Below are 26949 nucleotides of genomic sequence, written 5' to 3'. Positions count from 1 at the left end.
GATGTTGTCCTCTGGGAACGGCTGATCAAGGTTTTCCCCGAGACTCCGGCACATGCGACTCTGCAGGCGGGATGTCAAGCGGCGGACGATGGGTCCGTGACGGGTCTCTGGAGAACTGCTTCGTGTAGACGCTCTCGAGTCCTCGTCGACGAGGTGACCCATCGAATGATGCATGGGTGTGATGGAGCGACTCTGTTGGTGGAGTTGCAAAAGCAGTCGTGCTTCCTGAGTGCGACGCAGGAAAGTGCGTACATCGTTCCCATCTTGTCCTGGGACAAGTCCCTGGTCGCTGGACCACTCATTGCCATGCGGCCAACCGGTGTCAGGTGGAGTAGAAGTAGGGGATGGGATTGAGACGCTATCACGACTTGAGGATAGACTCGATGGACGACGGACCTGCAGATACATTGCAGGATCGTCAACGAACAAGCCGTGAGGCTCATATTCGTCCCACTCCTGGATCGGAAATCCATTGAACTGTCCGTTTGGTCGTAGTAGACTATCATTGCTTTGGCTTAAGCCAGCTTGGTTGTACGTCTGGGTGTGTATGTGTGGAGAAACAGGACGGTCCAGAAGGCAAGGTGAAGACTTGTATATGTGAGACTGTCCAAGGGGCGAGTCCATAGGCCATTCTTTAATGTGAATGTCTGAGGTGCTTTTCTTTTCAACGGTAGGCGACACTTTAACCTCGTAGTAAGCACAATGCGCAGGGTTGACGATGGATTGCTCACAACCATCTGCTTCCTTTAATTGTCTCTGTTTGGCAACGTAAACACTGTTGTGCTCCGGCTCTGTTGCCTCCCTGGTTGCTTTCACCTCCCTGGTTGCTTTCACCTCCCATGGCTGTTGTTCATAGCTCTGGCCGCTCCCATTCGAGCGACTGTCCGTGTCAGATGGGGCTGGTTTCAAAGGGCAGGTGTCGTTAACCTGTTTCTCACAGGAAGTAGATACTGAAGGTTGTACCCTCCCATGAGGCGATGAAGTTCTGACAGCTTTCCCAAAACTGGGAGTAGAATCGTCGTTGTTGTTGTTGGTGGTGAGGATACCAGCAACTGGCAGGATTTCGACGTGATTCGGGATGGTCAAAGCAGCTTGTGGTTTCCCAGTCAAGGCTTGTTTTGAGTCTCCTACCGGCTCGCGGTTCTTAGCGACGTCTCCGAGATGCATACGGTATTTTTTTCTCAAAACAACATGAGACACCCCTTCCTCCTGCCTCACAGTCGCCACGGTGTTCACATACCTCTTAAACAACTCCCGGTTCTGCTCCCTCTCCTCGTCCTCCCGCAGAAACCGCTTGAAGTGCGTTAACAAATCCGCGTTTCGCACCGTCCCGCCGTTGTTGATGATGAAGCGCAGCACGGAGTCTTGCGTGAAGTCGGTGGCCATGCTCACACCGTGTGAATCTCTCGTGTTTTCGCGCAATCAAACTGAACTGAAGGAGCTGACAAGCGGTTTCGCCTGTTGAGATTTTAACTCCGCCCACGTGTTCCTCTCAGTTCCACCTGCATACCTGCGTGCTGCATACATCTCTATCTATACATGCATATATTTATGTTTAAAATAACTTGTCTATTAAAAACTTTGGTATGAAGTCTGGTAAAGACAATATTAAGTAAATCTTACTACTAAACTGCTAAAATATACTGTATATAGCCTACTGTAAAATATGATAGACACGTCATTTGTAGAATATGTATGTTACTATAACTGTATGGATTTATTATTTATATTGATACACAAGCATTAAATAAGCAGTGGCACCTTGAAGTATTTTGACATATTTGAGACGATTAAAAAATGTCTACTGCATTTGATAAAAAAAAGTTTTTTATTAAAAGATAAAATGTTTGTTTTAAGTGATAAAATATTAGTACTGCTCAAAACTCTTGTAGTTGCACGTTCATAATTAATGTGATGAACTACACCTGTGTGAACTTGACTCCATCCACTGAAACATTCACTAAACACTGACCTTCATGCAATGAAAATATAAACAAAGTTAATGATGGAAAAATATTCTGAAGCATTATTTTATTTTTTTATGACATTAAATTCACCGTACGAAGATTTAATATATGACATATATTACACTATTTTAAGAGTGATATTGCCATATATGTTCCCTGCAAGATCATGTGTAATTTTCACATACAGCCTATTCTAAGTTTGTAACAAAAAACCTTATAATAAAATTTACTTATGTACATTAATAATATCTACTCTATGGTTTTAAATGTAGCAACCATGTCAAAAATATATATATAATATATGCAACTTTATTAAAACAACATGTATACAGAAAGTATGTTAAAATATTTTTAATACAATGTTTCAAAAACACGTGTATATCTTGTATTTACATAATATCAACATGTATTGACATGTTTTAGAATGGATATACATTTATTTTATTTTAGCTACATTTAATAAAAAAATATACATGTTGAAAGTTAGTCAACTATATTTGTTTATTTAAATATAGCTCAAATAAATTGCAACCACTTACCTTAAAAAAAGGAAATTCAATGAATAATTTTTTTTTTTGTCTACATAACTATAAGGCTACATTTTATTGGCTAGATGTATATGTTAATATATGAAAATGTTCAAATTTATAATAGGTTTCACACATGTTTTTACATCATATGACAATATATTTCAATAATATAAATGTGATTTTTGTACAAATTGCATTTGCATATACGCAGCTGCAGGAACATTGTTCTATCCATTTCTTAAGGCTACCTTGTTAGATAAAACACTGTATTTGCAGTAATTCAACAAATTCTTATTTAAATAAATACCTACTTCACATGTCATTGTAGGCTTTAGATATTAATGAACTTTCTTTGGCAACTCATCCATCATCCATTAGCTACATCACATAAACCATACATCAGATGACGCAGAAGTCTGACCTATGACCCCTCCGTTTCTCTCGTGTTAATGACTACAAGGAGTCCACAGTAAAGATCTCAGGTTAACAGGGATCCTTTAGCACAACATTATTTCTCCACAAACTCAGAAAAACGACAAGACAAGAGCAGCTCAGTAAGATTTTCATTTATTTGAGCACTGGGAGGTTTCTCAGCAGCGGCCCGACTGTCATCAGCACCTCAGAGCAGGAGAGAGAGCTTTCAGCAGGATTATGTTATGATCAACAAAGGAATGGTTACAGTATAAAGCTTCTTATGTTAGTTCAGAATCGTACGCACTTTATTCTACTCATTACAACAGTTACATTACTAGGTTTAGAACAAGCGACAAACAGATCATCTAACCAAGTGACACCATGTGTGATCTAATGCCACGAACAACATTAGCTCATCTTTAATGCTCAGTATAAGGAAGTGATAGGGACATTATCACCCTTCAAAAGCTCTCTCACACACACACACACATTCAAGCAATCAGACCCAGTCGTGAATGAGAGTGTACATTTGTACAAAACTAATATACATCTTCAGAAATGCCACTCTTTAACTACAGCCTTAAAAAAAAAAAACAATAATAATAATAATAATAATAATAATAATATGTAAATATTTCTTTATTAGTTTTATTAAAATAATTGTTTGTATTATTTTAATAAACATTTTAATATGATATTTAAAAGCACTCAAAGGTTTTTGAGGTCTGTGTTTGACAAAAAGAAAAAGAAGACAACAGTTAGGAAGTAAATGACAGGAAACTAAATTGGCAACTACATATAAAGAGACAAACAGGAACAATACCCGTTTCCACAGATGGAGGGAAAAATATTTATACTTTTTTTGCAAACATTTTTCCTTTATATAACTTTTTTTGTCTGCTTTTTTAAAAGCCTCATGTTTAAGCTTATGAAATGGCATCATGCACAGTATAGGGTTTTTTTGTTAGTATTTTTGGCCTCTCTCTTGCTCTGAGGTGAAGCGATGACTGCGGCTGCTGCGGCTGTGTGATTGTTTGGCTGTTTCCTCTAGGTTTCTCTGACCGGTTGGAGAGGCGGGCAGGGGGAGGAGCCAGCGTTCTGCTGTGTCACCGGTGGACCCTGCCCTCCTCCCACCGTTTGGCCAGTGCACGTGGGCGCCCCCTCCTGGAGACTCTCCTCATTGTACAGGCGCTTGATCCCGTCAAAATACTCGTCCACCTCCATGTGTTCCACCTTTCGCTTGGCTGAGGACTTGCATGTGCGGGTGTGGGTGGTGTTGGGGTCAGAGGGCGCTTTCGGGGCAGGGGAGACTTGCCAGGGGGGCAGGACTCCCCCGTCCCGAGGCCCCGGGGCATTCGGCAGGGGATGGTAGATGTACACAGTGTTAGGAGGCAGGGAAGCCGTGTGCATGGATAGGCAACGTGCAACCAGCTCTCGACAGCCAATCAGCTGAGAACTGTCGATCTGAAAGCAAGGAAACAGAAAGAAATCATTGATGATATACCGTTCAAAAGTTTGGGGTCAGACGGTCTTTTATTCAGCAAGGATGCAGTAAAGACATTCATAATGTTACAGTTACATTTCAAATAAATGCTGCTCTTTTGAACTTTTTGTATTCATCAAAGAATCCTGAAAAAAATGTTTCGGTGTCCACAAAAACATATGAAGCAGCAGAAGTGTTTTCAACATGCATAATAATCAGAAATGTTGCTGGAGCAGCAAATCAGAATATCAGGATGATGTCTGAAGATCACGTGACACTGAAGACTGGAGGAATGATGCTGAAAATACAGCTGCGCATCACAAGAATAAATTACATTTTACTAAATATTCAAATAGAAGTCTTATTTTAAACAGTAATAATATTTCACCATATTACTAATGTTACTGTATTTTTAAACAAAAATGCAGCTTTGGTGTCAAAGAGATGCTATTACAGTTTGTATTGTGTGTGTGTGTGTGTGTTTGAAAAGAAGCAATAAACTAATTTAAAATGAGAAATGCTGCCTCTGCAACTTTTTTATATTTTATGTTTTATGTTTTATATTTTATGTAAAAAACAAATTTTTATGGTTTTAACATTAGTTTCAGTTTTAGGCAACTATAATAACCCTGTTACCAACCCACAACATTTAAAAGACTGCATATATCACATTAAAAGGCAGTAATGTTCAATAAAAAGTCATTCATATTTTAAACGGTTTCATTGTTGTTGACTGTGTTGGTTACTGAACCTGTAGGTGTAATGATGCATGACACTATAAACTTGCACTGTGGGAAGTTTCTTAATTGTTATTTTTATTTTTAGCTGTATATGACAGTCATCACAGGGGCTGAGTGAGGGGCTTTTAAAGGTCTGTATTTTTGCTTTGGCTTTGAAACTGCTGCTGGCACTGATAACTGACTTTGCTCTGGAGAAGTGACTGACTGAGTTATGATAGGAGTTAAAGAGCCTACAGAAAAGCAAACATGTGAGACAGATTATACACACTACTGCGGCGTCAACGTATAGTCTGAGCAGATGAGTTCAATTAAACATGGCGCATGAAAAGAGCCTCTGTAAAGAGGAATAATGAGAGAACTGGATCGTCACAAATCATTACTGATGCTGAGACCTAAAGAAAAAGTGAGAGCGACCCCAGATCAATTTGATCTTCCTGAACACTTTTTTGATCTGTTTAATGGAAGTGTTTGAATCTAATCTCCTCATTTTCCCTCATTTTTTTCATTTTACAAAGTTCTATTCACATGGACTATTATATTCCTATGAAACTTGCTGCTGTATCATTGGAAATGCTAATTTTAAGCTCTCTAAATGATCAGACCTTTGCTGGAAAACCCGTTGCACACAATCTACTACATGCCTTCTGTCGTCTGATTGAAGTTGAAAGCCTTCAAACTAAGCATTTAAATATTATCAAAGACATATTATTGGGAAATATGGAGTGACAACTGATTTTTACATGCATTTTATGTAAGTGGCCTGTTATAGAGGTCTCATTGATTTGCATTACAATCAATCAGAATCAGAGGTTTAAAAAGCAGTGTATATTTCCCAGATGAACCCTGAAATCATAGAAAAGACTAGTCGCACAATTAGGAGCCACTGAGCTTCATCAGTTCTCACCTGTAATTTGTGTAGCAGGTCGACAGTGAGAGCGAGCCAATCAGGACAGAGTTTCTCCAGCTCTAGCGTGATGAGGCCGAGGGACAGCAGTGAGCCGGGCACCTGATGCAGTGCATTGTGGGCCAGACAGTGGAAGAGCTGCTGGGTGAGCAGAGCCACGTGCTGAGACGGGTTCAGACCCGACAATGCCATGTTCAGCCGCCCGGACTTACAGCTCAAAACCATCGCATGGAACTATAGACAGATGAAGAAAAGTCACTATTTGTGGATCTCAGCACTTAATCGGGTGAACTGGCAGTTCTTCAGCACCCACATGGACAGCAAGGCTATTACCAGAAACCTCAATATGCCAACAATGAAGATCCTCCCACAACACCTACATTAACCAAAATCAACTAAATTCATCCTAAGAGGAGCAACAACAATCAAATTTTTAAAAACCAAAGAAAGTTTTTTTTTGCTTATTTGCCTGAACATCAATACAAATTCAGACAATGCAATTAAGACCAAAACAGATTTCTTGAAATAAATCCCATATTCAGATCCCAAACCTTTAACAGTAAGGTGCTTGCATTAGCAAAAATGTTTAACAATTGTTTAGTACTTTTGTAAACTAAAATAGTGTTCTGTGAATTAGAATATATAAACTGATATTACCTGCTTCCAATATGAAGCGAATTAGATATCCCTACTGTAAAACACCAATTACGGCAGAAATGAATAAGGTCATGGTGTATATGGTGACAGTGCACAGGTCTGGTGAAGTTAACATTACTTAACAAAAACTAACGCATACATTATGATCTTTTTTTGAGAGCGTTTGGTTGCATTATGACTGAAAGACGTTATCTGTCTGATGTTAAATAGATCTTTCAAAAATATCTGATTTAGATTGACTGGAAAACATCTTCCGTATAAAAACTGTTATACCTACAAAGTGCTTTTTAATACTATGCTTGCGATCTGTGGACAAACTTAGCCAGACCTCCATTCAATTCAAGGTACTGTCAGAGATCACTGGTTGTGTGAAAGGAGACTTCAGCGTCTGCGTGTAGTTTGAGAGGAAGTGACTCACGATGTAAAGGAAGTCCAGTGCGGTGGCGGAGTGCAGGTCCCAGTTCAGCTTATCCAGAACTATCCTCTCCATCCGCAAGATCTCAGACGGGGAACAGCCACATTTGCTGCTGGACGCCAGCTCTCTCAGAGACGGGATACACTGCGAAACACATGATATTAGCAATTTATGTTAGGTTGGATCTATAACCATGTCCAACTTTATCTGTATTTATACAGTATACATGTATTGAGTTATATATACTATAAAGCAAATCTCAACTTGATTGCTTGTGTCATGACAAAATGCAAACTATTATTGCATAATATTTACTGCAAGTCACTCTGAAACAACGTGTACTGTGAAAAGAGATATTCAAATGGATCTGCATATGCAGACAGAAACATCTACAAAAATAAAAAACTAATCTAATCCGAAACCTAATATTTAAATACTGGCAAAACTTAGGAACTAAATTATAGTAGCTGCTTCACTATGTTTAAGCCACATCATGTGGTCAGCTCTAGCCAGAAATGACTTTAAAGGGCTGCCAGGAAATAATCAGATTAAATATTAGTCCGGCGTTTTAAGTAGAAGCCAGAAGTACAGAAATCTCAGTCGTTATATTTCTACAGATAATTCCTCACTTCATGAAGCAGCTGAAGGTAATGTTTGTCATCCTTCAGCCTCAGTAAAGGACACGGTTACTGAAGGCTCATCAAACTGGGGCTGATTTTAGACTTGAGACGTCAGAGATGTTCCATCCAGGGTCACCGTTTCCCACAGCAAAATGTTACTTATGCTGCATAAATAGAGCCACAGAGAGCCGCAACAACCGATGCTGACCATGAATCTACTCTGTTGCTTTTTAGAATAACAGACATTGTACATTATACAGCATATTAATACTGCATTCACCTCATCTTCCTCACTAGTCTTAACAGCCAGGAAGAAACAAGAGATGGCGATACAGCGCAGGTACTTCGGACGGGCCTGAAAAAGAGTCCGAGAGAGTGATCAATAAAGTACTGCAGTACTGCATCTCGTGCACTTTTATGCCACAACGGCAAATGGCAAATGTTTCTCACACACACACACACACACATGCATGCATTTCCTGTGTTTATTTCCTGTCCATTTAAATGCCAAGGCACAATAACTGCCTAATCAGATCTGCAATAACTGACACATCTTTGAATCTAAAAATACAAGTGCAGTTTCAGTTTCTCTAAAAATAAATAAATGAAATTCTAGAATCGTCTCTGTAACACTTTTGATGTGCTAAAAGAAAATGGTAAAGAGCCAAAAACATCTAATGTTATATAATGAAACAGCTCAGCTAAATAGTGACCTAACTTTCTGAAGTGCTTACCATTAAATAACTATTAAAGTTCTATAACAAAGCAAAATAATGTTCACTGCATCTCAAAAGCACTTATGCTAATTATACAAAACATGATTACTTTAAATGCATAAATTATTATGCAACATGCATAAATGTCAATGCATTACATCCATAATTTAAATGCATACACTATAATGCATGAAATGCATACATGCATAAGTCACATAAATAGTACACTGAATAACCTTAAATGCATACATTAAAATGCATAAAATCCTACATTTAATGCGATAATTTTAATGCGAGAAATGCATACATGCTTAAATATAAATGCATACATTTATAAACTTATAAAATACATTTTATCATGCAAAGTATAAGCTGAACTAGTACACAGGCTTGAACAGAGGTGAAACGCAGAAAAGAAAGAGAGAGTATTATTATAATTGTTTTTAAAAATAGGTGTTATTATGTGAAGTACCTATCATGGGCTGCAATTAGGCCAGCCAACACACGGCTAAAAGCGGTTATGGACAGCTGGATAATGGAAAACACCATAAACCCACAATCATTGACTGGGGCAGAAGACCTTGACCGGCCAGACATTTTTAAACATTACCTTAATGGCAGAGAGGAAGCGATCCAGGATGCCGATGGCCAGGCAGAGGGTCTCTGGATAGAGCTTCAGCTGGGAATGAACATCCCTCAACCACCGGACGGCCTCATCATGCTTTTCAGGGGAAATATCTGTATCCTGAAGAAGAAAAAATGCATTTAATTAGGTACATAACATACAGGTTTGCATATGCATTCATCTAAACTGGAATTACCCAAAATCAAACCCCCTCGAACCCCTGAATTGCTGTTTATTCGATCAGACTCAGACGCACAGATATTAATTAATAATAACAATACATTTTATCATCAACTACTACCCCAAATTAAATAATACAATTTTTACTTCTACTTTTAATTTTTCATTGTCATTTAGTTAAATAAAAAATAAAAATAAAATTAATAAAGAAAATGAAAAACTAATTTACGGAAAACTATAACTGCATCTCAAATATACTAAAATAGCATTGATGACCTACAATAAAACAGCGAGGTTCCTGTCAGGATAGACTTGGATAGCAGACCTCTGACACAGTTTCACATATGTGTGTGTTACAAACACAAATGAACCATATATAGTCATAATACACAGAAAACTACATCTAGAGATATTTACAAAGCATCATGAAAGTGTACGAATCCAAGTCTCACTGTGTACCAAATTACAGTTTTACATACAGCAAATCACACACATTCTGCAGCATCGTAAGAGACCTAAATTAAAGCACGTAATAGTATATCGCAACATAACTATTCCTATGTGCACAATGGACTTACACAGAAACTACCTTAATTACAGAATAGCTATTTGTCTCCCACAATGTGAACCAAACAAAGCAGAGCTATGAGCTGACAGACTCACCTGGTTGGTAGGTTTCTTTGGCACGTAAGCCTTCCATAGTCTGGCTTCCCTAGAAACTGCCTTCTCTAGAAGAGATGACAGCTTCCGGCTTTCCAGGGGCAGGGTGAACTTCATCACGAACCCTGGAAAAGCCTACCTCCCCACTGGATACAGCTACCTGAGCGCAGAACACACAAAACATCTCAGAAACAGATCAAATATAATATAGGTCATACACCACAAGAGATGAGCTGCCTTGGGAATTTGGTTTATTTTTCATCAAAGTTCTTTATTTTTCTTGGTTAAGTAAGTCAACTGTTAAATAAGCATTCTGTCCAACCTGCTTTAAAAATATATATCATATATATACTAAAGTAAAATATTATATATATATATTAGTGCTGTCAAAATTAGCGCGTTAACGCATTCGATTAATTTGAAATATTTAACGCGTTAAAAAAAAATAACGCAATTAACGCGGTTGCAGTTTTTTTTTTTTTTTTTTTTTTTTCCTTTGCACGTGTTCAACGTGCAAAGAAATATGGATAAGACCAAGGAAGGACTTCTAGACGGAAAGTTTCAGTATAAAACACGGATTACTCTTCAGTCTGCCACAAGAAACATTACTCTTCATTTAGTCTGCCACAAGAAACAGCAACATTAAAATCATGAACTCAAATGTCATTGTTTAAAAAAAACAATGACTGTAACAGTGCGTAAATCAGACCTTTCTGTAACGCTAACGTTAATAAGCTTAAACGAAAATAACATAATAATTGTGTAGCGGAGTATTTTTTGTACACAGTGCCGCGAACTGTCAATCACTCTTGTACGCGTGCATCACTGTCCTCCTCAGCTGCAGCAACTTGCGCTCTCTCTCTTCATCAAGCTTTAACACAAAAAGGGGACAAAAAGATCATATTGTCTTTGTGCATAGGCTATAGATTAATTAGATAAATGAATATCTAAATTTGTGCCTTGCCGTCTACGGTATTTTTTTAGAACTTAGAAAAAAGATGCTGCAGCCAATGAACAGCCAGCGGGGGCTGCAGGACGACTCAACCTCCGCAGACAGTTTTTAATGTTTATCAGACAATAAATACTCAAGATTTTGCTTTAGTATAACTCACAACGAGTTTCACACACCTTCTCCGGCCACGTTGAGTTGTTGACACTTAAAGTGGGAAAAGCGACACATGCGCTATTCACTTGTATAACTTAAGGGTGAATGGGTAATGTAGTTTCTGCTCTGGGTGGGATGAATTAGGAAGCTTGCATTGTGAAGGGCGCTCTGAAAATCGGCAGTGCAGGTGAAAGATTAAAACCTCTATTAAAACAGATGTCCAAATGAGCGAACCGGTACGCTACAAGCACGTTCTGGGCGCACGGAGAGGTGGCGGTACGCTCAAATCATTTTTGTTTTTTATTGGCATTGATTGTTTTGAAATTCAAATGGTACTTACATGCCTGTGTTTTTAATTCTGTAATAAATATGGCTTTCAAGCCAACAGTTAATTTGGAGGATATTGATGGTTTATTGCAGGTATGTTGTTTACATGAGAAAATCTGTGTTATTAGTTAAACATAAATTCCAATAAACAATCATATTTTGAATTTAAATAGTTTCTTTGTCTTGAGTTTACATTAATTACTTACATTTTACATTTACATATCCAAAAAGTTTCAGTCTTTTAATTGCGATTAATCGCGATTAATCGCGATTAATTTAAAAAAATTGTGCGATTAATTAGTTAATTTTTTTTAATCGATTGACAGCACTAATATATATATATATATATATATATATATATATATATATATATATATATATATATATATATATATATGTATATATATATATATATATATATATATATATATATATATATATATATATATATATATATGTATGTATATATATATATATATATATATATATATATATATATGTATATATATATATATATATGTATATAACATTTTACTTAAATAACTAAATTAAATTAACAGGTGAAATTGTGATCATCAGATAGGTGGTGGTTTATCAATATAACATATTTATATATATATATGTGTGTGTGTGTGTGTGTGTGTGTGTGTGTGTGTGTGTGTGTGTTACGTAAAGTATTTTTGATTTGAGTTTGAGTTAAAATCATGAAATTTATATATTATATATATATATATATATATATATATATATACACACTTTGCCATCATTCCTATCATTACTGGTTATGATTCAAATATATATATATATATATATATATATATATATATATATATATATATATATATATATTATTATTATATATTTTATTTTTTTTTCCTTCATAATTTTAACTCAAACCAAAAATACTTTACGTAACACACACACACACACACACACACACACACACACATATATATATGTTATATTGATAAACCACCTCCTATCTGATGAACACAATTTCACCTGTTATTTTATTTAAGAATGAGAACTGATTGATTCATCATCTTATTCACGTTATGGATAGAATATAGTGTATTAAAGAATAACACCAGTATTTTTTTGTGTAAACAATGACATTAAACACACCAATAGGAAATGTTGATACAGTGTTGACGCAGTTTACATTTGGTAATTTACATATTAGCAGACTAGCTAACGTTACACAGCAACATTTCAATAAACACGCAATCCCAGAAACGTAGCTACACCGAAAGTACAAAAATAGTATATTGTGTGTATATTCATCTCCAGTGCTGATGGTTTAATGAGTCTTAAAGGTTGAATATGTCCCTAAAACATCTTAGAAATGGTTAGTTTCTTACCTCCCCTGCAAGGCTGTGGGAAACGCAGATCATCCGGTCCATTAAACTGAGGTAAAATAAAGGAGCAAATCGGATCCCGTCATCTTTTTTAAGCGTCCAGCTTCGCCTCCATGTTTGCCGTGAAATTTGATGGGGGATTTAAAAACTAAGAGGGATCCTTTCAAACTGATATTAAAAATAAAATGAACGGAATATAGACACGAACGTCTACTTCCGAGGAGGAGACTGAGAAGGAAGAGCCATCTTCCGCCGACCTCCTCACCGCACACCAAGAAACTTTGCTAATAGATTAAAAAGTGGTTTAAATTGTTTAAAATTCTATAAAGTACAACATTTAAGTGTAGATCTAGTAACGGTTTCCTTTTCAACTGTTTTCTGTGAACTTCGGTAACTGTCATAACGGAACTACTTAACCTGTCGAATGGATTTGGGCGTGTAGCTCGCCCTGTAGTAGAGGGACTACTTTCATATGCAATCCTATTCAGGTTGTCTCAAAATGACAAAAATACATAAAGCACCGTACAAACTAGACAATAAAATAATGTCTGAATAAATTATAAAATTATATTTTTAATATCTAGATATATTCCTTAGCGGATTTTAAGCTTAAGGACAAAAGTTTAACGTTTAATCAAATTCCGTTATTTTATTAAATTCGATGTGATGTCTTGACCTAAAGAAATATTCTCACCTCTCACACGTCAACTTAACAACTGAATCAGACATCACTACATATACAGCTCTGTTATAATATTCAGCTAAAATGTTGACAACACGTATCATTTAAAGTAAACTGAATAGAAAACGTTATCAAGAAATCAGCATCTGATCAAATAATGCATTTGTACTTTATTTTCTTCCCCCTGGCAACCCTGTCAAAACAAAAGGGCGGGTTATCGATTTGCTAACCAATAGTCGACGTCTACATGAAAACCGGCAGCCAATGAGCGCTGGGAATTTTGGGCGGACTATTTGAACGCTACATCTTCGAGCGATCCTATTGGTCCGTAAGACTGTCAATAGCTTACAACACAGAACGCTTTCAAACTACGCTTGCATGTTTTAATAGCCGAAATATTTAAAACAGACGATAAGATATTATAAAATACACTAGATTAAATATAGAAATGATAACAGCAGCCATTTTAAAACGCATAAAACTATCTAAACAGAGCGACTTACGTTTTCTACGTGACAGGCCCAGGGGGAGGAGCTACATTCAACATCAACAAAAGGAAAGAGAAGCAGAGAAAACAGACGAGAGATTCTCGGATATACAAACACAATATGTCCTTTTGACATCCCTGGTAATGTACCTTTAATAACCTTCTATAAAATATTAGTTTCCTTTTAAAATGTCTATGCAGATGAATGGTCACTGTTTTAATGTTATGGTCGTATTTTTGTATTATGTTTTTTAAATTGGCTTGATTTTTGGCTTCGCTTGTATTTGTAGACTAACGTTAGAATTTGACTTGAAGTAATCTGTAGATTTCCGTTCGACTTTAACGGTATTTTAAGAAATTTTATCGATCATTTGTGCATGTCACTAATGAAAATGATAGATTTATTTTACTAGAATGACCGAATCCCTTGTTATCGTTGGTGCTCTTTAATGTTTAACGTTACTCTCTCTAAGCCAACGGTACATTTGCAATTTGAAATTAATTTCCGTATAAATGCGAGTCGAGCCGATAGATCAGTTTGTTTCAGCTCCAGATTTGTTATACTGTAACACACAAATAGGTCATATATAATTTAATGTCGAAAACAAACTGTACAGTAGATTTAAACCCCTCCCCTCCAGTCGAGGTATTTTCCAGCTGAAGAATCAACTAGACGACATCCAATTTCGATCCAGTTTTAGCCTCATTATTTAGGTCAACGCGTTTAAAAAAAGTAAAATTCACATTTATTTGTCCATCTCAGTCGGAATGGATCGAGTTTATTTGTTTGGATGTCCTGTAGGAAGGCGTTAACCAGCGAAACCCGACACCGAGGCTCAGCTGAGAGAAGGGGGCTGGGCGAAACCTTGACCCACCGCCCTGTGTGAACGGAATTGACTTAACTTTTCTTTTTTATGCCTTTTAAAGGTGTTTTGACGACTTGAAACACAAAGTGAAAATATGGAGGCATTCAGACTGATGAAGGAACTGAAGAGCAATATGGACCAAGAGGTTCAGTATCTGCCAAAGGAAACCGGACTCAGTTTGATTGAATCCACACAAGAGGTAAACCAGTTTTACAAACCCCAGTGAAAATACATTTAAAAACATCAAATGACAATTATGGAAATTTGCATTTTATTTCTGTACATTGCATACTTTACAAATACTTTTTTGTGATCTTTTACTCAAAGCGTCCGACAAATATCAGTTTTAAACTTGTTACTCATTTCTCCTCATCCACACAGAACGGTAATGGGGTTTCAGCCAAATGTCGAGATTCCCGAGTGGAAGATCTCTGGAGCTTGACCAGTTTCTTCGGTTACAGCACTCAGACCTTTGTACTAGCCGTTAACCTGCTGGACAGGTTTATAGCTATGATGAAGGTAACCAGTTAAGTTATAGGTCAATTCAAATGCTTAACATATTAAAATGTGTTATGACTGACCACTTTTATGTTGCTTAAAGGTTCAGCCCAAGTATCTGGCCTGCATCAGCATCGGTTGCCTTCACATCGCCGCCCGAGTGACCGAAGAAGAGTGCAATGTTTCGTCCAGCCATGAGCTCATTCGGATCAGCCAGTGCAAGTTCACAGTCTCAGACCTCAGCCGAATGGAGAAGATCATTTCAGAGAAGCTCAACTTCCAGTTAAAAGCCGTCACAGCCTTAACCTTCCTGCATTTGTACCACGCCATTGCACTTTCGCACACGTCCAACAGGTGAGAACGGCTGGAATCATCAAACTTCAGACTCTGAGCCAGATAAACTATATTAACATGCAGACTGACAATGGAAACTTTGACTTGTAAAGGTTGATAAACCGAGCTGGCAACTGCACTTTGCTGTATGTGGGTCACAGTGAAACTAGGAGATTATCTTCCGACTAGATTTGTTAAATTATATAAGATTGGCTAACAAAATCTCTCTAATGCACCAATTCTTTTTTTCCTCAGAAAAGACGTACTGAATCTTGACAAACTTGAAGCCCAGCTGAAAGCCTGCCTATGCAGAATCATTTTCTCCAAAGCAAAAGTAAGAAAGAACAACTTAAACAGTGATTCTTGAAGTAAGTTACATAGAAGTTTGAATTCTGATGAACTCTCTTTTTGTTTTTTAGCCTTCGGTGCTCGCTTTGTCGCTCTTGATGCTTGAAATCGAGGCCTTACAGTCTGCAGACCTGCTAGAAATCGCCCAGCGCATACAAACACACTTAAAGGTAAAAATTCATAAGTATGTCAACCTTTTTAAACAGTATCAATAAAACTTTTTAAAAGTGAAGAAAAGAAGTTGAATGTCACAGACCGCTCTGTTTGGTTCAAAGTCAAGTAGTTTAATCAGGCAATTTGTAGACAAAAATATACCTTTAGTTTCAGAGGCACTTAAACATCTATGGAGTAGGAAGAATCTAAAGCTCTTAACCCAGTCCTGTTGCCAGCAGGCTATTGGTTTACTGCGGTCCAAAATGAGGCTGGCTCTCTGCCCTGTCCTTATGTAAGCTGGTGTCTAATGCAGCCGCGTCTGTTTGCAGATCTCCAAGGCTGACCTGGCGCGCTGGCGAGGTCTGGTAGGTCAATGTATGAGGGAATACTCCTCTCCAGAATGTGCCAAACCTGACCACAAGAAACTGGTGTGGATCGTCTCGAGGAGGACGGCGCAGAACCTGCACAGCAGCTACCGCAGCGTCCCCGAGCTGCCAACCATCCCAGAGGGTGCATGGGACGAGAGCGAGAGGTAAAGACAGCACACCTGGGGAAGAACACAGGCATCAGGATCTCACACTCATACTAAACAGTCAATAGAGGCAGAAAATAAAGGAATATTCGGGGTTAAATTTACACTTTAAGCTTTAATTAACACAGAAAATTATTTAGACTCATCACTAAAATTCAATATTTCTTAAAATTATTTCAATTTAAATTATTAAAATGGAAATAAAAAGCTAAACAAAACTAAACTACACTTTAAAATTATAATAAAAACAGAAAATGTAAAAAGCTAATTCAAAATAATAAATTCTAGAATAGTATGTACATGTAAACTATACTAAAAAACCTAGAATATTATTTTATAAACTATTTACTCAAATTAAAATGAAAACTAAATATAACAATTCAAAACTGTTAATACTATTATATGTTAAATAATAGTACTCCACAATGGAACTATTCTTTCATGAGGAACTAACCAGTCACATTATATCCCAACATTATAGTGATTTATATTTTCATATTCTACTGATAACGGTTTTAAAATATCAGGAAATAACAGAAAGCCTAAAATATCAGGAAAAAGCCACACACAAACTTTGGAATTATTTATGGAAAGTACGCCTGTCAATTTTCCATCACAACTTCTGGTTTCAGTTCTATCACATGACAGGACTTAAATAATGGGGTTTTACTGACACACACCACTTACGTTACAACCTCATCAGCACAGGCTGAAGTTCTTTCTAAACACCCCACCTATTAGGTGTCCATACAGGGTTACTTAACTACTTATACTCCGTCACATCTTAGCAACCGACCCGAGAGCGTTTTTCTCACCAGGAGCAATAAGTCATTCGTGAGGCTCACCAACAGAGCTGATTACAAGCTGAAAATCCAGACAGGACGTACTGTTTTGAGATGGCTAATGGCTTAGATATGCATACACGCCAAACTAAGTGCAGCAGTGGAATGTGGCTAGTGAATAATGACTGTTTACTAACAGGTTGTGCTGCGTCATCTGTGAGTAAGAGAAGGGCGTGCGAGGTGGGGTCGGTTTGACAAAGTACAAAACAAGATCTGACATTTGACTTTTTTTCTTTTACCTTATGACAGTAATATTCCAGGTGAACCGCATACACGATTTCAGCAGAGCTTCATTAGCACAGATAATAATTTAGATTTTAGTTTGTGGACAAAAACCTAATATATACTAAAAGACGATAACCCTAACTATACTAAAAAAAAAACGAATCTAAAATGATTAAAAATGTATTTTGTTATTGGAAATGACGCTGAAAGAAATATTAGAATTTTAAATAATTAAAAAAAAAAATAACATATTAACTGTTTACTAAGTTTAAAGTCTATTACTAATTAAGTTTACTAACTGATTACTAATAAGTTTACGGACTTAAATGGCCATGTATAAATTAAAAAAAAAAAAAAAACAGGTTTAAGTTCTAAAATGACAAACTGAAATACAATTTAAAAAATTAAATACAAATGTAATACAAAAATAAGTTAATCAAAATTTAAAAAATACTAATAAAATAAAAACAAAATTACTAAAACAACCCAAATCTGAAATTAAACAAAATATAAAAATAAAATCCCATTCATAAAATTAATATTACTATAATAGTATATAAATAAAATAATAATAAAAAACAGTGTTATTTTATGAATTTTTGTTAAATGTTTAAATAAATGAGAGCGCATCTGACTGTTTGTTTCTTCTTTTCCGACAGTGAGGATTCAAGCGAAGACCTGAGCTCCGGGGAAGAAAGTCTGAGCAGTTCGCTGGGTAGTGACGCCGAGGGACCCTACTTCCCCCAAAACTTCCGCTGCCGTGCCCACAGACAGTAAACCACTTGCCAAGGAGCACAACCACCAATGAAGATGTGACTTCCTCGTCATCTTCCAAGATGATGTCTCAGACCTCTCCTGGCTGGAAACCTAAAGTTGCACAGCGAGGTGCCATTGTGCCTGGGTTCAACGAAACCTCAGAGTCCAAAATATCAGAATTGTATTTTAAAACTCTTCTTTTATGGCTTTACAGAAAGCCAGTCCAAATACTGTAAACATCTCTCTTGATTACTCGTGTTAAGCTAAAGGAGAAATACTTCAGCACTGCAAAACACTGGCAGCTAAAAACATAAAAAAAAATGAAAAAAAGATGTAGCCGTAGCATATATAGTAGTTGGTGCATGTTCGGATTTGTCAGCATTCCAAGCAAATCAATATGACATATCCAAGGTACACTAGACTGTTAGAGAACAACTTAAGACTTGTACTTTGGTGCTTTGCACAGTTTTGTATTATGATTGTAAGTGTGTGACAGTGGAAAGCTGCGTGCCTGCAGAACTCTGAGGTCAAACAGTCAGAGATTTACTGTGGTGCGCATGGTGTTCGCAGAAAAACAGTGGATTGTTTATTTTTCGTGTATGTGAGTGTGATGTTATTAACCTACTTGCCAACTTAGTTTAAGTTTCACTTTAGCCGATGTATGAAGACAAATACTGTACGTTGAAAAAAGCCTAAAAAACCTTATTCAATATAAAAAAAACTGTAAATTTGTATAATGTAAAAAAAAAAAAATGCATATACGTTCTCAAACTTGTAGATATTAACTTATTTATTGTTAATTGTATATATTAAAAAAATCACAATAAAAAAAGCTATTTTGAAATTCACTCGGTCTCCTGTTTTGCCAAGTCTGGTTTTCCTGAATCAGTTCTGTGTTCCTAAGGGCCTCAACTATCTCTCACACACACACACACACAGCAAATGGCAAACAGACAGCAGATGTTGTAAATCGCCTCGGCGCCGCAGGATATTTTACACAGCAACAGTAAGACAAAGCAGTGGCTTTATCACGCAAGAGCCTTTCGTAAACTACGTCACGATGTTATCAGCTGATTTACACACTTACAAACAACCAGTGCATGATGCAACTCCACCCAGAGTGATACCATTTCAGTTTCCCCAAAAACAGGAACTGATTCTTGTGAGAAACCAACAACCAGTGCATGTCTAGTCAGTCAAAAGCTGGAAACAATCTTTCTGTTCCCTTGCAGAAACAGGTGGGGAACATGCCATAAAAATACCACAGGATCAGTTTCATTACACACAATGCACTACATACTGATGAAATCACTCGAAAAACCAAACAGCAAGCATTTGAAGATGTTTCAGATCTGAATTTGAAAGCCATAAACAACAATCGAGATATTCATAATGCCTCAGTTTTCCTCGATAGACATTATAAAAGTTTTGTTAACGCACACATCAAGTGAGAAAAGCAAGCTGACATCAGCTATGCTGAAGACCACAAGCACGCTCTAATTGGTTCAAACAGTAAGCATTTGCTATTCATTACAAACGCACAAATATTTGTGCAGTTCCTCACACACTCTCTCAGTACTGGCTCGAGTTTCTCGCTCAAACACATCCTGCCTCTGTACAGTACCCAAACATTTGACACCACACAAAAAGTAGGTCACTTGCCTTCCTTCCAGCATTCCTTGTTTTCGGAGGCGGATCTTTAGAAGCCCATCCGAGATTTCTTCTTTGGCTGGGAGGCCTGAGAGAGGCTTCTGAATTGGGGAACTCTCTTGGAAGACAAGGAACGATGAGATGGAGAAGAAAGGTGAACCCCAGGTGAAGGATATCCACCATCCGGTGCAGAGTCCTGAGTCGACATTTGGGATGTGGGAAGGGAACTAAGGTAAAACTCCTTGCGCCTTTTCGATTGGACAGATGTTGGCCGTGTGGAGGGGAGCGACGCAGGAGGGCCCAAATCCATCCCTGCTGTAACACTAGGGGTTCTAGAGGTCGGTCGTTCATCCTAAAAGTAAAGATGGACAATGTATCAAAAGTGCGGTTTTAAAAAATTGCGACCATCTGTTGCCAGTACACACATGACATTACGAATACAGTATTTGGTTTATACATCAAGATGAAATGGAGCAAAAACATCTTCCACAAAAAGTCACACACAGGCATGTTTTTGCTTATTCATGAAAATGGCACAAAACAGGATCCAGATTAAACGAGCTCAAACACAAACCAAGGCTGCATTTATTTGATAAAAAAATGCAGTAAAAACAGTAATATTGTGAAATATTATTACCCTTTTAAATAACCATTTTCTATATTAATATATTGTAAAATGTAATTTATTCCTTTGATCAAAGCTGAATTTTCAGCATCATTCCTCAAGTCTTCAGTGTCACATGATCCTTCAGAAATCATTCTAATATACTGATTTTCTGCTCAAGAAACATTTCTGATTATCAATGTTGAAAACAGTTGTGCTGCATTTTATCTATTTCTAAATAAAAATCTCTTTAAGATTACAATTGTCCTTATATTTGATTAATTTAATGCATTATTGTTGAATAAAAGTATTAGGCTAATTCCTTTAAAGATCTTACTGACCCTACATTTTTAACAAATGGACACAATACAATTTATTAGTTAGTTTAATGTCATTAAACCAGCATAAAATCTATGACGGTAACCCTGATTCAAGAGAATCATTTTGATTGAGCAGTTTTTAAAATGTATTATTTATTTTTTCCCAAGTGACAAATGATCGGTTACAGGTATCAGCACAAATAGCTATAAATGATAATTTATCAGTATCGGCTTTAAAATTCCATATTAAGGAATTCTCACCTGAATGGAAGACTGAGATTTTGACGGAGATGTCGAAAGGTTTTGATCAGGCCTTGGAGGAGACTTTCTAGGAGATCTAGATTTGTCTGCAGTCGACTGTTCATTTAAAAACCGTCTCAGTATGACGGGGCTCTTTCTGTGAATCTCAGGTCTGGCTCTCCATTCCTCCATGTCCGAAACTTGCGAGTTCGAGTTCTCCAAAATCTCGTCATCCGATCCCGGACCTTCACTCTCCACCGATGACAAACCAGACAGATTCTCTTGGTAACTCACAGACGAGGTGAAGCTTCCAGACAGTGAGGTGCGATTGCGAGCTTTGGCCTGCTTCTGTCTCCGACGTTTTCGACGGAGAGCAGCCATTTTCATGTCCCGGTTCAAACCAAGCTTCTCCTCCCACCAGTTTGTCCACTGGCCCTCCCACGACGCAGCCAACCGCTGGCTCACATCGTCAGGCCAATCATCGGGATCCACAGGATCGGGAACCGGCGTAACGTTCAGGTGAGGGAGGTAAGTGACCCCATGCAAGAGCATCTCCTTCTTCCTCATGACCTCTTGAAGGTCTTTCCTCAGTCTCATCAACTGATCTTTCTTTAGTTTATTCAGCTTTTTGTCCATCGTGCCCTTTAAATCATCCGTCCTGACCCGTTGAAATTTAAGGTGCCGCTTTTTGGCCTTTTTAAAAAGGGGCTTAAACCATTTGCTCCAGACAGCTTGGAGATCTGGATCCTTACTTGGGTTGGGCGGTCTGGTGGAACAAGTTGGGTTATTCCCAATCGAATGGTTTGATGGTTCTTTCCTGATATTTTCATTGGCATCCAAAGGATTTAAGTCATCATTATCAACATTGTCAATAACTTCCAAATGCCAGTGCACCGCATGCCGTCCCTCAGTATCTGAGTCACTCTGAACAGATTGGTCATCAATTTCGGCGTGGGACTGTATATTCTCGCTTTCTCCAGTTTCTACTGTAGGTTGCACACTGACAGATTGTTCTGGTGCGTCATTACTGCTTGCGGTCTGATCGGTGTGCAACTTCAGCGTTTGGTAAAAGAGGTCTCCGGTTTCTGTAAGCTGGAAAACCGTCAGGAAGTCCTTCTTCTGTACAGCTGTGAAACCTGAGGAAGAATGTGAAAGCAGCACATTAGACTGATAATCACGGCACCCAATGATAGAGCAGGGCTGTTTGAAGGTTGCTGTGATTTAATTAAGTTTCAGAGTGAAGCGGCGTGTATGCATATCTAATCACTGAAGTGTTTTCAGTTTCTCAGAGCGGCTCCATCAAAGAACTCAATCTCTGCATCTGCTGAGAGTTTTGGTCACATATAACATGCATAACACAACATACGCCAAACATCATCTCCAAACTTGAACTTGAGTGCTGTGAACAAACAAGAGGTTTTAAGGTTTACACCAAAATAAAAGCTTGATGATGCAACATAAAAAAATTATAATATTTGTTTTATTTAATAGTAATCTTGGTATACAATTGACAAAATAGTTGGCCAAATTGTGCTGTAGTTATTTAAACACATTTTTTTAAAACGCAATCTTGTCAGAAAATTGGCCACATTGTGCAGTCATGTAATAAAAGTTAATCTGGGTCTTTTCTTTGCACATTTTACTGTGATCACATGACAACCTCAGCTAGATTTAAGCGGTGTTACCATCAGTTTGCTTGATGGAAAAGCTTAGCAATCTTACTTTACCCAATGTCTCGTTCAATACACTGGCGATTAGCCTAATTTACAAACTACAGTCATATGAATTACTCTACTTATGTTTTCGTCAACTCTTTAATTAAGCAATGAATGCAATATAGGTTGTTTGCTTTGACCGACAATTATTTCAGAGTAAATAGTTCATTCTAGTCCAAACTGCTGAAATGGTTGTAAAAGCATCCTGACCTGCAGCAGACGCGTTCAGTCTCTTCTGAGCGAGGTGTCTCTCGTGGGGTAGCAGACGGTTTAGGTGGCTCAGACTCTCTTTGGGACTTGAAAGCTTTAGAACGGATCCCCGAGTCTGACAGACGTGCTCTCTCCCGCCTGAGTGACATAAAATTAACACGCAGTCATTTAGAAAAAAAGCTTTATCCAAAGATGCAGCAAAACTTATAAAACAAAAAGAACAGTTTAAATGCACAGTTCATTTACATTACAAAATTGCAAAAGTAACGCAGCAGAACCAATCTTTGAACCAATGCAATTCAACTTGCATACCACTATTACTTGCTTTGCATAAACATAATTGTCTTCCAGTGCTACAGCTGGTGCACATTTCCAGGTAACATACAAACTAACAGGCTGCTGATGATGCACTGTAATTGGCTTTGAATGAAAGCATTTTCTAAATACTTAATAGCACAAATTATGACGAGTAACCAAAGGAAACTGTTGCTCATACAGTGAACTCCTCACCCGTGTACTGCAGTAACATGAGTTCCTGTGACCTCTGAGCACCCAGCAGCAGTTTGCACGTTTGCCTCGGGGTCTGTGCTGGCAAATCGCAAGCAAACATCGGTGGAGACTCCATCATATGATCCCATTTCAGCATGGGGATAGCGGGAACCCGTTCATCCATGATGTAGGTGGAAAACTGCAGACAAGGAAGTGCTTTATTTCTCTTCCACTGAACAGTGAAGGCATCAGATACCAGTCACAGTCTTAAAATATGAAGAGCTTATTTGCAAAAACAGATAAATAAACAAATGTATGTTTTTGTGTTTTGTGTTATTTAGCTGTATTTTAAGTTGTGTTTTAATCTAATCAAAATAACCCAACTGCAGTTTGATAGAGATTAATTGGAATGCACAATGAAAAAACATTGTTTTATAAAAACACAATTATCCGTTTTTGCAGATTAACTCTACAAAAGTTTTTTTTAATTGAAATTAACTGAAATGAATACTTCTATTGAGCAAGGGCACATTAAAGTGATCAAAAGAGACATTAAAAGACAATGTGACAAAATAATTATATTTCAAGTAAATACAGATTTCTACTCAAAGAATCATGGCTTCCACAAAAATTAAGCTGTTTTCAAAATTGATGATAAAAGTTGCCTGAATTTCTGAAAGATCATGTGACACTGAAGAAGACTGGAGTAATGAAGCTGAAAATACAGCTTCAATCACAGGGATAAATTACATTTTAAAATATATTGAAAAAGATAACAGTTAATTTAAATTGTAATAATATTTCACAATATTACTGATTTTACTGTATTTTTAAACAAATAAATGCAGTAAGAGACCTTTCAAAAACAGGATACAATGGCACTTAATGATAACTCTATTCATATACAATAGTATTAAATGTACACAAAGCTAGTTCACAGACTACCACAGAAATACCATGGAAGTGCCAAGGTGCTTTTTGTGGTCAAGATCACACTGATACAATACATTCAATAAGGAAATGTTCCACAGCATTAAAGACCAAATCTCTTATCACTAATAACATTTCCTGTAAAGACAAAAAAGGTTCAGCGTTGTGTGTGTTGGATTCTGTTCTGGAGGACTGCCTGGAAGAACCACAGGGTGAGCCACCGCTGCCACTCCTTCAGGCTAGTATCCGACTCAAACCCTCAGAGGTGAGGTGATGTGATGTGATGTATGACGTGTTTACCTGGGTATTGATGAGGTGGTGATGGGCATGGCTTCTACTCAGGTATTTGGTGAGTATCACTCGCTCTCCCGACATACAAGCTGCTGTCCTTCCGATCCGGAACAACGTGTGATTACAATCAGCACTCTGCACAGAGGAAGTGATGGGGATTAATAATAAACTGAGAACCACATAAAGAGAAGAACAACAACGTGAAACAAAGAATACTTAATACCGTAATGGCACAAAAAGGAGTAAATTCAGCTTAAAGACCTTTCTTCACCAAATACATGTTACACTTAATTTCTTAGGGACTTAAAAAACTTATATTTTAAATACTGTAAACATGATAATAAATTATTATTATTACTATTATTTAATTATCATCATTAATATCCTATTAATAAGAATATTAATTAGATAAGAAAATGGATAATAGTATTTTATAATTGTATGTAATTTATTATTAAATCCTGTTATTATGAACAATATTATTTAATAAAATACAATAAGATTTAATATTAAATCCCATCATTAATAACAATTATACAACAATAGTTACAAAAAATAATCTGATTAGTTATTAAATCCTACTACAATGAACAATAAGACTTAATACAAATGTGGTAACAAGACTTTAAAAAAAATATATAGTATTGTTTTTATTAAATCATTGTTAAATAACATTTATTAATTTAATATAACAATTATAACGGTGATTTTAATATTATATGTACATTATCATAATATTAAGCAGCCTCTCTTCACCTGTCCCTTCTCATCCAACCAGCCAATCACGGACATTTTACATTCATCCTTGCTAATGAGACTTGCTAATGAGGAACATTTATGAAGCCAATATTAATCTACATACAATGGTGAATTAAAGGCATAAGCACGATTAGTATGCAAACCAGTGCAGAAGTGCAGACAAGATGAGAAAGAGAACAAGACTTTATTTTAAATGTGAGTTACAGTAAGTACCTTTGTCAATGGTTGTGGTTTGTAAGTGTTCACAGAAGAGTGTGTCTTCAGCTGTACAATATTTATTTTGTCTCAGTAACATCCACTTTTGATTGTGGAATTAATCATTCATGAGTGATAAACACTACAAGGTATAATATGCAATAAACTGTACATTTTTACCACTGAATGCACTTGTTGGTTAGACTATCAAAATGAAAAAAGCGCACAGCGCACTCTGATAAGGTGCTAAATGTTTAAGGACTTATTTCTAAATAGGATATCCATAACCAGGTTTGATTCAATATAATAGGCGTGGCTTTACCCGAATGTCTGTAAGCTCCGCCCCCGTTCTGTCAGCGTACACCATGACTCTCGGGTGACAGGTGAACTCACACCATCGCCATGGTGACTTAGCATTGAAGTACAGGTTGGAATCTTCTTCACGGAACTTCTGCAATCTGAAAGAACAGAATGTCACAAACCTCTGGAAGGCTTACAACATCTCTCACACACACACACACCATGTGCTGCAGCTTGCATCAGCTCAGAGGACAGACATATTAACCCGCAAGTGGAAACTGAAGCTTTGATGTAGGATTTGTGGTTGAGATGAATGCAATATGGAAACAAATTTAAATGTATTACATATGTTGCAATAAACAACTTCCGGTGGTTTTTGTGTTTATGCCAAACACATTTCACAAATGCTCTGCAGTTCATTTTATAATCATAAGAATTTTTGTGTTTAAAGGTGAAATTTTAACTTTGTTTTAAATGGACTGGGTTTATCCTGTTTGAAAAAGTACCAGTAAAACATCCTAACAGCTTGAAATACAAATCATGCACTAGTTTCAATGTCTTCTGAAGCCAGGTGATAAACAATCTTTTTTTGCCGGCAGCCATATCACCCTGGAACAAAAGACCGGTGTCCCACTGAAGCTAAGCAGGGCTGAGCCTGGTCAGTACCTGGATGGGAGACCTCCAGAGAAAACTAGGTTGCTGCTGGAAGAGGTGCTAGTGAGGCCCACCCTGTGGTCTGTGTGGGTCCTAGCGCCATAGTGTAGTGATGGGGACACTATACTGTCAACAAGCACCGTCCTTGGATGAGACGTTAAACCGAGGT

At 37.2% G+C, this 26949-nt stretch overlaps 4 protein-coding genes across 10 annotated transcripts in view; 1 reads left to right on the top strand and 3 right to left on the bottom strand.

The window, feature by feature from the left end:
- The window catches only part of triob (trio Rho guanine nucleotide exchange factor b), a 265495-nt gene that overhangs the window by 36142 nt on the left and 202404 nt on the right, over positions 1-26949 (bottom strand). The window lies entirely within an intron of this gene.
- LOC127974543 (cyclin-I-like) lies at positions 3049-13088 on the bottom strand. 2 transcript variants are annotated; one of them, XM_052577898.1, is made up of 7 exons: positions 12705-12935; positions 9915-10071; positions 9057-9191; positions 8011-8085; positions 7114-7254; positions 6039-6272; positions 3049-4375 (listed from the first exon to the last, which is right to left on the bottom strand). In XM_052577898.1, the coding sequence occupies exons 2-7, from the start codon at positions 10026-10028 to the stop codon at positions 3959-3961; spliced, it is 1116 nt and encodes a 371-aa protein (XP_052433858.1). In that variant the 5' UTR covers positions 10029-10071; positions 12705-12935; the 3' UTR covers positions 3049-3958. The 2 variants fall into 2 exon arrangements, with proteins under 2 accessions (XP_052433858.1, XP_052433859.1); XM_052577899.1 differs by lacking the exon at positions 8011-8085 and having other exon boundaries at positions 12705-13088.
- LOC127974549 (cyclin-G2-like) lies at positions 13859-19271 on the top strand. The gene is made up of 8 exons (XM_052577910.1): positions 13859-14011; positions 14798-14935; positions 15118-15255; positions 15338-15588; positions 15823-15901; positions 15987-16085; positions 16398-16600; positions 18327-19271. The coding sequence occupies exons 2-8, from the start codon at positions 14831-14833 to the stop codon at positions 18442-18444; spliced, it is 993 nt and encodes a 330-aa protein (XP_052433870.1). The 5' UTR covers positions 13859-14011; positions 14798-14830; the 3' UTR covers positions 18445-19271.
- LOC127974536 (TATA box-binding protein-associated factor RNA polymerase I subunit C-like) lies at positions 14987-26745 on the bottom strand. Its single transcript, XM_052577883.1, has 7 exons — positions 26149-26745; positions 24882-25007; positions 23673-23850; positions 23163-23300; positions 21259-22373; positions 20086-20425; positions 14987-16615 (listed from the first exon to the last, which is right to left on the bottom strand). The coding sequence occupies exons 1-6, from the start codon at positions 26191-26193 to the stop codon at positions 20123-20125; spliced, it is 1905 nt and encodes a 634-aa protein (XP_052433843.1). The 5' UTR covers positions 26194-26745; the 3' UTR covers positions 14987-16615; positions 20086-20122.

Source organism: Carassius gibelio, chromosome B16 (assembly GCF_023724105.1).
Source record: "Carassius gibelio isolate Cgi1373 ecotype wild population from Czech Republic chromosome B16, carGib1.2-hapl.c, whole genome shotgun sequence".
Lineage (NCBI taxonomy): Eukaryota > Metazoa > Chordata > Actinopteri > Cypriniformes > Cyprinidae > Carassius > Carassius gibelio.
Note: the sequence above shows the minus strand (reverse complement) of the source record. Positions and strands in the feature narration are given on the sequence as shown.

Bases quoted from the DNA above. Each gene is read 5' to 3' on its own strand.
- LOC127974536 (XM_052577883.1), bottom strand. From the start codon at position 26,193: ATGGTGTACGCTGACAGAACGGGGGCGGAGCTTACAGACATTCGG. The intron at 23,301-23,672 runs GTGAGGAGTTCA...TATGTCACTCAG, and splicing joins CATGTTACTGCAGTACACGG to GCGGGAGAGAGCACGTCTGT. The intron at 22,374-23,162 runs GTCAGGATGCTT...ATTCTTCCTCAG, and splicing joins ACTGAACGCGTCTGCTGCAG to GTTTCACAGCTGTACAGAAG.
- LOC127974549 (XM_052577910.1), top strand. From the start codon at position 14,831: ATGGAGGCATTCAGACTGATGAAGGAACTGAAGAGCAATATGGACCAA. The intron at 14,936-15,117 runs GTAAACCAGTTT...TCATCCACACAG, and splicing joins TGATTGAATCCACACAAGAG to AACGGTAATGGGGTTTCAGC. The intron at 15,589-15,822 runs GTGAGAACGGCT...TTTTTTCCTCAG, and splicing joins CTTTCGCACACGTCCAACAG to AAAAGACGTACTGAATCTTG.
- LOC127974543 (XM_052577898.1), bottom strand. From the start codon at position 10,028: ATGAAGTTCACCCTGCCCCTGGAAAGCCGGAAGCTGTCATCTCTTCTA. The intron at 9,192-9,914 runs GTGAGTCTGTCA...TTTCTTCTTCAG, and splicing joins CAAAGAAACCTACCAACCAG to GATACAGATATTTCCCCTGA. The intron at 4,376-6,038 runs GTGAGAACTGAT...CCTTGCTTTCAG, and splicing joins ACCTGCTACACAAATTACAG to ATCGACAGTTCTCAGCTGAT.